At 38.7% G+C, this 11,549-nt stretch overlaps 1 protein-coding gene across 1 annotated transcript; it reads left to right on the top strand.

The window, feature by feature from the left end:
* The first annotated feature begins 4,115 nt into the window (after positions 1 to 4,115).
* Positions 4,116 to 4,584, top strand: LOC142451140 (large ribosomal subunit protein uL24-like). Its single transcript, XM_075553053.1, has one exon. The coding sequence runs from the start codon at positions 4,124 to 4,126 to the stop codon at positions 4,559 to 4,561; it is 438 nt and encodes a 145-aa protein (XP_075409168.1). The 5' UTR covers positions 4,116 to 4,123; the 3' UTR covers positions 4,562 to 4,584.
* The last annotated feature ends 6,965 nt before the right edge of the window (positions 4,585 to 11,549 follow it).

Below are 11,549 nucleotides of genomic sequence, written 5' to 3'. Positions count from 1 at the left end.
AACTAGGCAAATAAAATCAACAACAAGGAGGATACAGAGATCCTGGGGGTGTTGGAACAACAGCAATCTCACTGAGAAGAAGTACTAAGAGGCAGAAGTAGGGCAAGTGTGATGGGCAGGAGAAAAGTAAGAGGAAGCAGAGGAAAGATCTAAAAAGCAAAGTGATTGGATACAGTTATTAGCATAGGTGTGCAAATACATAAATAAATCCATAAAAATAGAGGTATTGGCCTGTGTACATATATTTATATGGCAATACATTGACATAGTGATGGACTTCGGGCCTCAGCTCATACTCTCCCTCAATACAAGAGCAATTGGTTTTAACAAATTGGCATTCTGTGATGCTTGCTTTCACTGCATAATCACTGAAGACAAAATGGGTACACAACCAAATGTGGTGAAGAAAGTGGATGGTGCCTGGCTATTAAAAGTGGGTCTTAAAAGCTTGAAGTTGCTAGCAGAGAAGCAACAAGTCCACTAGGAAGAAGCACACCAGCCTGTGCGATCATGAGGTGTCATCGGACCAGGTAAAAGGCATCAAAAGACCCACAACAAACAAACAAATAAAAACATATTATTGAGAATGAGGGGGATCAGAGCAGAGAAGCAAAGCCCATCTGTAGAGAATGGAACATCTGCCCACAGAGGGGACACAAGGAAGGGATGAATCAAGCAAGGCAGAGCAAAGCACCAATGAAAGCCTCTAGTTCCTTGAGGCTTCCTCACCCCCCACTATCATGACCCCAGTGCTGCCTCTCACTTTGGACTAGACTGGAGCAGGTACCCAAGTATAGATAAGAGATAAGAGCTCATGACACAGAATCCAGGAACAGGAATGGGAATAGTGATACCAAAAGGGTAGGGGGAAGGTGGTGAGAGGAGGGGAGGAAGTGGGAACTTATCACAATGACACATAACCACGCACACCCCTCCAGGATCAAGAACAACAGATACCATGGGGGAAGGGAGACAGCAGTCGGTATGAGATATGAAAATAATAATAATTTATCATCTATTAAGGGGTCTCGAGGGTGTGAGGAGAGAGGTATAAAAGAGAAGCTGATACCAAGGACTCGAAAGAAAGTAAATGTGTAGAAAAAATGATGGCAACATATGTACAAATATGCTTGATATAATTAATTTATGGATTGCAATGAGTTGTAAGAGCCACCAGTATCTTTTAATAAAAAACTAGATATATATTACTTTCCCCAGTTTTTCCTTATTTTTACTACTTCACCCTCCTTTCTCATATTAATGTCTAGTAGATTTCAACTCACACTGATCCTCTAAGTCTCGTGATGCAGTCGATCCGTTCCTGTCGCTTTAACACTGTCAACCTTCCCCAGGGTAGAAAGCCTCATCTTTCTCTTGCACAGTACCTATTGGTTTTGAACGGCTTACCTTGGAGTTAGCAGCCCAATATAACCCATCCTGCCTCCTAGTTATAGTGTATTTGGAGTTGAGAAAAATCATGAATTTTGTGTAGGGCTTAATGAAGGGCTGGTGCCCTCAATTTATACAGGTAATTAAAAAATGGCAGAAAATTCTAAGGAACGTGCCCCCAAATTATAGCTGAATCCTCTTTCCCTCAGACACCAGCATTTGGGCAGAATTTTGAAACCTCTTATTCATTTTTATCTTACCTTTAATATTTTTTATGTAATTACTAGTCTTGTAATAGAATCATTTGTTCCATTTTCATTGCAAATTTAAGCTATATTGTGGGTTAAATAGGTTTTTGTGTACTGGACTAGCAACTTTACAATTATTAATAATGCTGTTACTATGGGGAGATATGTTCTCAGTTTCAAGCAATTTATAAGTATATCTTAAAAGTACTCATATATTTACGAGTAGATAAAGATTTTTTCCCTCTGTTAATCTTCTTATCTGTAATAAACCATCCCAGTACGTCATGGAACAATTTACTATTATCTCTCATGTTTCTGTGGGTTATCTGTGCAGTTGGATGATCCTTGCTTGGGGATCACTGCTGTAGTCTTTGTTTTCAATGTATCGGTTGGCAGCTACTTTTAATTTACCAACGAGCCTATTGGCATCTGTCCAGAAACAGTATAGATATCTAAGTTCCATTGCTTTTGTTCATAGTCAAACTTTACTACTCTATTTTATGTTGATGTTGGGGAAGATCTTTTAGCCTCTATAGGCATCCTTCTCTATAAAATGGTGACCATGTAGTACCTAGCTTATTGGTTGCTTGTGAATAATACGCAGCCCAATTACTTTTGTCCCACTGCCTTACAAATATTACCTATCATTGTTAATATTATAGACAGAATTTGCGAGTATTATTAAAAGACATGTATATTTGATGATGGTATCCCTTCCATTGAGGTCACATAGGTCAGTTAATGTTCTTTTGATTTAAGACTGTCAGCAAGCATGTCAAAATTTTTATCTATTTTTATCCCCTTCTCCTTTCTATTATAAAGCTTTGATGGCTATCAACCATATCTTAGTGAGTTGCCAAATAGTTTTATTGATAGACCAGGATTATCCCATGTTACTTTTGAGTGGTTACTGGATGACATCCTTATCTCTTACTTTCCTGTTTTCTTCCAAAAACCTCAAATTTGTTTATCATGCAGGCCAGTAATAGATCTCTTTGACTAAATTTGGTGACTGATATAAGAGGAGCCAACTTTTATGGGACGCAAAAGATTTAACATGCTCAATTATACATAATGTGGCTTAATAAAGCTTCTCTTTTTAAGGTAAATTAAAGATTTATTTTCAATGCAGAAAAAGTATATATATAAATATATATTTGGTAGTCTCTCTCCATATATATATGTGTGTGCACATATATACTTAAAATAAATGAATAATTCGTTTTCATTCCTTTATAACAAGACTGTCATTCTATTTCACTAGTGCTTACATGGCACAGCCATGTAAGTTATCAGGCTATTAGAAGAAAGCTCCATATTCATTTTGGCGCAGAGAAATCTGAAAAGCAGTTCCACAAACCAGAAAAAAAATTGGCAGAACAGATTGTAGAAATTATAACTATGCTAGAGGACATTTTCTATTTCTAGAAGAAAATGTTACTTGTATCCAAGGAGCGTTATTGTTTCAGGCTTGGACTCCCTTTCCAAAGAAGACTGGATTTTTTTTCCATCTCAGCCTACAAAAGCAAGTAGTAGGTGCTGGTGCAAATTAAAAGACTGACTTTTGGGTTAAGAATAAAGGGATGTGAGTCTTGCTGGGATTTGGGCAGCATACATTTCCTAGGTCATCTTGACCTTGGAGGATGACTAGTACTGTTTCTCCTTAAAAACACTGCCTGGGCTTCCTAGTGACAGAGTGTCAGAGCAAGCAGAGCCCAGGGAGCTCATAGACAATCCGTTTAATTTTACAGCTGTGGGAAATGAAAAGAAGAAACCAGGAAGTTATTTGCTTGTGGTCAGTTGGTGGCAATGTCCAAGTACCACGGCATAACTATTCTCTGTGCACTCGACCAAGAAGCCCATCACCGTGTCTTTATCCCCTGCCACAAAGTAGACAATGGGGGTCTTTGGTTGGATTTCTACAGTGGAACAAGAAATCCATTTTTTTAAAAGCAAGGAATACAGAGAGAACTGAAATGGAATTTGTGTTCAGCGCTTAGGGACCAGTTGCCACTTGGGCCAGCGTTCAGGTTGGTATTACTCAGAAGGTAGGGTTATCCTCTGGGGAATTTTTGAGCTATAGCTTAGCCTTTAAAACAAGAAGTACAGTAGAGAGTAATAATCTGCATACTTCTAAACAGAGGTCTCATTCATGCACCCATTTCCATGCATTTGTTCACAGATATTTACGCACCAAGTGTATGCTGAGCATCATGTAGTACACCTGGAAAGTAGCTGTGTCTATTTGCCTCATTATTCTTGGAAAGTCAATATAAATGCTTACTCTTTTTTTACAAATGCTTAATCCTAATCAAATTTCATACAAATATCACCTCAAACTCTTTGGCTTGTCTTTCACTCATTGTCTTTAGGTGAAGAGATGTTCACAATTTTAGTGAATACAAAAATGTTCTTCAAAAAAAGTTCATAGAAAATGCACATTGCTTTTCCCTTTTGGGGCCATCACTGAAGGAGTAGCCGTCAAAATGAAGTTCAATCCCTTTGGGACTTCAGACCGGAGCAAAAACCAGAAAAGGCATTTCAATGCCCCTTCCCACGTTCGCAGGAAGATAATGTCTTCCCCGCTTTCTAAGGAACTGAGACAGAAATACAATGTTCGGTCCATGCCTATCCGCAAGGATGATGAAGTTCAGGTTGTGCGAGGACACTACAAAGGTCAGCAGATTGTCAAAGTGGTCCAGGTTTACCGGAAGAAGTACGTCATCTACATTGAGCAGGTGCAGCGAGATAAAGCTAACAGCACCACTGTCCATGTGGGCATTCACCCCAGCAAGGTGGTCATTACGAGGTTAAAACTGGACAAAGACCGCAAAAAGATCCTGGAGCGGAAAGCCAAATCTCGCCAAGTCAGAAAGGAAAGGGGCAAATACAAGGAAGAATCACTTGAGAAGATGCAAGAGTGAAATATCTTGTACACAGCTTCCATTAAAAGCGGCACATTTGAAAGCCAAAAAAAAGAAAGTGCACATTATAGAAAAATATTCGTGGATTTCAAACATTTTTTACGCTAATGTAAACTCTTATGACTTGTTATACTATATCTGAACAGGATCAAGCCTGGACACTGAAACAGATAACGCATAGCTTTCAAAGGGCTCCCATCCTCCAGTCGATTTAGACTCATAGCAGCGCTATGTACAACAGAACTAAGCACCGCCCAGTCCTCTCTCCATCATCTTCCCAATTGTCCTTAGGTTTGAGCACATGCTAGTCTTCTCCAGGGACTTACCTCTCTTGACATGTCCAAAGTACATGAGAAGAAATCGTACCATCCTTGCCTCTAAGGAGCATTCTGGCTGTACTTCTTCTAAGACAGATTGGTTTGCTCTTTGGCAGACCATGGTGCTTTCAGTGTTCTTTGCCAACAACATAATTCAAATGCATGGTCTCTATTTTAGTCTTTCTTATTCAACGTCCAACTGTCACATAAATATATGGCAATTTAAAGTACCATGACTTGGGTCAGGCTCACATTAATCCTCAAAATAACATCTTTGCTTTTCAACACCTTAAAGAGGTTTTGTGTCGATTTACCCAGTGTAATGTGCCATCTGATCTCTTGACTGCTGCTTCCATGAGCATTGATTGTGAATACAGGTAAGACAAAATCCATGACAACTTAACCTTCTCTCCATTTATCATGATGTTACCTACTAGTCCAGTTTTAAGGACTTTGGTTTTCTTTTCATTGATTTTTAATCCATATTGAAGTCTGAAATCTTTCATCTTTATCAGCAAATGCATTAAGTACTCCTCACTTTCAGCAAGCAAAGTTATGTCATCTGTGTGTATAACACAATATAATGCATATAACACAATATTGTGTCCTGAGTTTCCCATTATTCTCAAGATTTCCATTGTATGTTATGTTCCACCTAGTTGAATGCCTTAACATAATCAGTAAAACACAATAAACATCTTTCTGTTTTTCTCTGTTTTCAGCCAGGATCCATTTGATGTCAGCAATGATATTCCTTGTTTCACACCCTCTTCTGACTCTGGGCTGAACCTCTGGCAGTGCCTTGTCAAAATACAACTGCAATTGTTCTGGATGATCTTCAGCACAATTTTCTTGTCTGAAGTGTTTGTTTTTGTTCTATAGTTTAAGAAATCTGTTGGATCACCTTTCTTTGGATTGGGTACGCATATAAATGTCTTCCAGTCAGGTGGCCAAAGAGCTGTCTTCCAAAGTTCCAGGCATAGACTAGTGAGGGCGTCCAGTGCATCACCTTATTGAAACATTTCCATTGGTATTCCATCCAGTCCTGGAGTCTTGTCTGTCAAGATGTCAGTGCAGCTTGAACTTCGTCTTTCAGCATCATTGGTTCTTGATCATATGCTACCTCCTGAAGTGGTGGAATGTCAACTGTTCCTTTTGAGCACAGGGACTCTGTGTATTCTTTCCATCTTCTTTTGATGTATTGTGCATCACTCAACATTTTACCCGTAGAATCTTTCAAGATTGAAATTCGAGGATTGAATTTTTTTCTTGAGTTTTTTTTTTTTTTTAGTTTAAGATATGCTGAGCATGTTCTTCCTTTTTGGTTTTCTAACTATAAGTATTTTAATATTTCATTATAATATTTTGCTTTTTCTTCTCAAGCTGTTCTTTGAAAATTTCTGCTCAGTTCTTTGACTTCATCATATTCTCCATGGTCCTTAGCTACTCTACGATTAAGAACAAGTTTAACAGCCTCTTCTGATATCCACTTTGATCTTTTATTTATTTCCGGTCTTTTTAATGACCTTTGGCTTTCTTCATGTGTGATGTTCTTGATGTTGTCCTGCAGTTCTTTAGATCTTCTATAATCAATGTTTAATATAGCAACTCTGTTCTTGAGATACACTCAAAATTCAGATAGGAACCACTTACAGTTGTGATTTGCTCTCATGAACTTGTTTTAATTTTCTACAGCTTCAACCTGAATTTACATATGAACAATTGATGGTCTTTGCTGTGGTGACTATTCCATTTTCACTGCTGATTTTGGGTTTCTCAATTGCCTCTTCCCACAGATCTAGTCAATTTGATTTCTGTGTATTCCACCTGGGGAAGTTTACAATAAGGAAGGACTCAGCTCCCCAATTTGGAGGAAGAAGCAGCTGAAAACCTCATGCATAATCACCCTTACTGTTATTGAAAAAAGACAATCTTGATGAAGAAGTCACTGGTTTTGCTAAACTCTATCGTTTGATCACCAGTTATCACCAAGACCATATTTCCAACTGCTTTTAGTTCTTCTTTGTGTCCAACTTTTGCATCCCAATTGCCTGTAATTATCAAACATCTTGATTGAATGTTTGATAAATTTTAGACTAAAGATATTGGTAAAACTCTTCAATTTCTTCATCACAAGCTTTGGTGTTTGAGGCATAAATCAGACTGATAGTTGTATTGATTGGATTTCCCTTATTGTAGACAGCATTGTAGTTCAAGATAGATCTTGAAATGTACGTTTGGATGATGCGTACAATACCATTCCTATGGATTAGTTCAGTCCTAGAATAGCAAACCATATGATTTTCTCATTGAAAATGGCAAAGACCAGTCCATTTCAGTTCACTAATGTGTATAATGTCAATTTGTAGGCATAGTATTTAATATTTTATAAATTCTAATTTCCTAGTCTCATACTTCTTACATTCTAAGCTCCAATTATTAATTAACATGTGCAGGTGTTTCTGCTCGTTTTGAGTCATCCATCAGCGAATGAAAACTCCCAGAGGCTTTATTCTCTCAGGATTTACTCCATCCACATCCTTACGGTTGACTATTTCATCAGTCATCTTTTGAGTGCCTTCTGACCTGAGGTGCTCATCTTCCGGCATTATCTCTGATAAGGTTCTGCTTCTTCGTATGGAGGTTTCAGTATTTAACAATGTTTTTATTATTTTCATAGTTATCAATGGCTAATTTTTCAGAAATGGACATCCTACTTCTTCTTTGTCATCTGTTCTTAGTCTGGAAGCTCTGCTGAAACCTGTTCACTTTGGGTGAGCCTGCTGGCCTTAGAAATACTGGTCATATAGCTCCCAGCATCACAGCAACACACAAGGCATCACATCACAGTATGAAAAACTGACAAACAATTGGTGGACAGCAATATGGGTTCTCTGGAAACTGAAGCAAGAACACACAAATTTATGGCGAACCTTTGATGGAAGAATGATGTAATCTGATTGTTTATGAACATTGCATCTGGTTGATGACACAAATACCTCAAGAGTTTACAAATAACTGATTTTAAGAAGAGACCGGGGATTACTATCTTGAAGATGAAGCTTGCAGCTTCAGCCTATTCACTTCAATCTGCAAGGAAATAATCAATCTTGCTGTCTAGAAGCCACATTAACCACAGGAGCACTAAGCAATGCCATAGACAACTCAGTTGCTTCAGGTTTTGCTATTATGAATGAAAAATTAAAATTACGTGAACTTTCCACTCCATTAAGGTCAAAACTGCTGCATTTGGATCAGCTGCAGAGAAGAACAGAAGTTTCTATGAAAACTTTCGAACAAGTGGCATCAAGGTCTGAAAACATTTCGTGGAAGACTTGTAACAGGAGATAAAACATGACCTTGCTCGTTTGAGCTTGAAGACAAAGAGCAATCTAGGCAATAGCTACCAAAGGTTGAAGTTGTCAAGCCAAAGCTAACATGGATCAGTCTGCAGCAGAGGTCATGAAGCATTTTTTGGAGTTCTCAGGGCATTTCACTGTCAACTTTGTAAAAAAAACAAATTTCTAAAGAATCAATAATGAGAACATAAGCTTATTAGAAAAATGTTTGGGCGAAGTTAGCCAAAGCTTTAGCGGAAGCTGCTTGGGAAAGCTTCCCCAGGAAGTTACCCTCCACCGCAGCAATGTGCTTGCTCATTTTCTTATCCGACAAAGACCATTTGCAAGAGTTTCATTGACAGATCATTAGGCACCCACTTTACAGTTCAGAATAGGCCCATTCTGATTTTTGTTTTCTAATCTTAAAAAAAATATTTAAAGGGCACCCATTTTTCTTCAGTTACGAATGTAAGAAATACGGCTTTGGCATGGTTAAACACTCAGGGCTTTCGGTGTTCCCAAAGACCAAAGTCACTGCCGGCCAATCAATGCTGACTCTTTACAGGATTAGAAAGCCCAGTCTTTCTCCTGCAGAGCTGCTGGTGGTTTTGAACTACATACCATGGACATCTCAACCCAACGCATAACCACTAAACCTCCAGGGCTCCTAGGGCTGGAATAAATGGCTAATACCATCATTTATAAAAGTGTCTGGAGCTTGATGCAGTTATGGAATAAAGTTTGGGTTTTATTTTTATATTTTACTTTTAGTTTTCCACAACATTTTGAACTCACGTTTTATAAGTTGTCGAAATTTTCTTTTATGTTTAGTGAATTTTAAAATTTTGCCAACTTTACAATCTGGAAAAAATTAATCAACAGGGACTTATAGTGGAAGTATTCAAAATAGCAAACATTATATGCTTGCAGATAAACGAAAATTAATCATGCAATAAAATTCTGCTATACCTCCACCAGATGAGCTAAGGTGAAAAATTAAAAATAGTATTATCAACTTCTGAGTGTGAAGCAACTAGCACATTCAGAGATCTTTGGAGAAGTATAATTTGGTATTGCCACTTTGGAAATTTGTTTGACAGTATCTATTAAGGAGGAATATATTCTGCCCCATGGTTAGTAGTTCCACTTCTATATTTGTTGTTGTTAGATACTGTTGAACTATTATACAAACTCATATGAATGAATATACACCCCCAGGAAATATGTGTTGGTAGTCCCCCAAATACATATATCACAAGTTTGTAGCAGCATTGTTCACGATAGCAGACATTCTAATGTTTGTGAGTATGTTAGTTTGGGTTGACTAGAGAAACAAACCAAGGGCCACTTATATGTGTATAAATCAGAGCTTTATATTAAAGAGTAGCTGAATATTAAGAAAACATCCCAACCCAGTCCAGTTCAAGCCCATAAGTCCAATATTAGCCCATATGTCCAGTACCAGTTCATAAATTCCTCTTCAGACTCCTGCCACACAGGCAATGACACCAAGTGCAGGAAGATTACAGGTCAGTGGGTGGAAAGTCCTGTGGATCCAGTGGAAGCATCTCACCACTGGCATGGGTCTCCATATGGCTCTTCCAGCTCCAGGGCTCTGGCTCCATTAGTGTGTCTCCATGTGGCTTGTCAATAAAATGTGTGGCAGAGGGAGCATGTCTGACCTCCAGTGAGAAAGACGGGAGTTTCCAGAATCCTTAGGAGAAGGCATGGCCACATGTAGGCATGATTGGCTGTGACATGATTGACAGGCTAGATGCTACAGTTTTCTAAGTTGACAGATTATGTAACTGCCATAGACCACCCCTTGTCAAGCTGACACTTTTACACAACTCTTTAGCCATATATAATTTTTAAACAAAATAACAAAATCATATCTATACCTAACTGGATAAAACTATAATTCAATATGTGCCAAAGCCTCATTTAAACCTAATATTCTATAAGTGAACAACACCGCAATATTCCATGCCGAACATTAAATAACACCTACACTTTAATCCTATGAATAAACTCCCCCACCTATGAAAGTTAGTAAGCCAGCCACTTTATGCCTTTATCCTCCCAATTTTGGGTATCCAATTTCTATACTGCCCAGTTATATCAACCCACTGCTCTGAGAAGACAAACATGTTCTTTGATGTGAAGAATCTTCATTTCAGTTGGAATCTTGTGAGTCTGCATCAGGACAGGCTGTAGAGTAGTCAGTAGAAATATGCACCAGTTCACAGGCTCAACTATCTTCTATTCATCTGTGCAGGTTCTGGTCATCTCAGTCTGGGCTGCCTCACTCAGCCTCACTACAATGCCCACTGGCCGCCTCGTCGTTGGACCATGGGCACTGTCACAGTTCTCACAACCCTAGCCCCTTCATGCTAGACCATGAACTTCAGACTAGTCAACCACTCTCGTTTTCTCCTCTAGTTTCTGTGAACCAGGTCCATGGGTGTCCGTGGACTGACTCAACCAATCTCTTTATTGCTGTTTCTCTCACTTCCACTCAACAAGTGGATCCAGGTGGTCACCTAGCAAGCATTTCAGCCTGCCCACAGGCTTCTTATAATGTTCAGTCCCAGAGAGGAGAGCTTCTTCATGGCTCCAAATTTATTCCAGTTCTGGGCACAAACTACTAGCTCAAAATTCAAAACAACTAAAGGATTCCTTTCCCCACCCCACCACTCCCAATCTGCCAACAGCCCTCTAGGCATGTCTCTTTACCTTCGAATGTCCTGAGTACTCAAGACATTGGGTCAGGCTTATTTTTAGAGCCTTCTTTGCAGGGGTGTCCTAACTCATTTAAATTCCAATGTAATGGCTGAAGGCAAGTAGTCTTACAGACTCTCTATATTTCCTTTCCAATAATCATTAAAGCAATAACAATAGGCAGAAGAAAATAGTATAAACCTGGTAGAGCCAGATCCTAAATTCAATCTTAAAACAAACAAATTCTATCCTTATCTAAACTTATCCCATATGGTCTGAGGCCTCTGTCAGTCATTTTGACCTCATTCAGCCATTTTCATTAAGCATCATGGTTGCAGAGAAGTTCAAGAGGCGATTTTGGCACCCAAGCTCAAGATAACATTTATTACAACAATTTTCACCATTTCAAACAGGAATAACCAAAGACAACAACCAGAGAAAATCATCAAAACTTTAACTACCTATATTCTTTCCAGAAAACAACACAGCAAACTGCATGGGTACATCTGACCTCTGGCTAGCCAAAGAAGAAACACTACCATGAGGCAGAGGCTGAGCAAGCATCCACTCTCCGTCTTCATGCTTTGTTTCTCTAGGACCCCACTTCCAAAG

This window comes from Tenrec ecaudatus, chromosome 6, assembly GCF_050624435.1.
Source record: "Tenrec ecaudatus isolate mTenEca1 chromosome 6, mTenEca1.hap1, whole genome shotgun sequence".
Classification (NCBI taxonomy): domain Eukaryota; kingdom Metazoa; phylum Chordata; class Mammalia; order Afrosoricida; family Tenrecidae; genus Tenrec; species Tenrec ecaudatus.
This window is presented reverse-complemented; position numbering and strand designations above follow the sequence as displayed.

Excerpts from the sequence above, each read along its gene's own strand:
- LOC142451140 (XM_075553053.1), top strand. The coding sequence starts at position 4,124 with ATGAAGTTCAATCCCTTTGGGACTTCAGACCGGAGCAAAAACCAGAAA.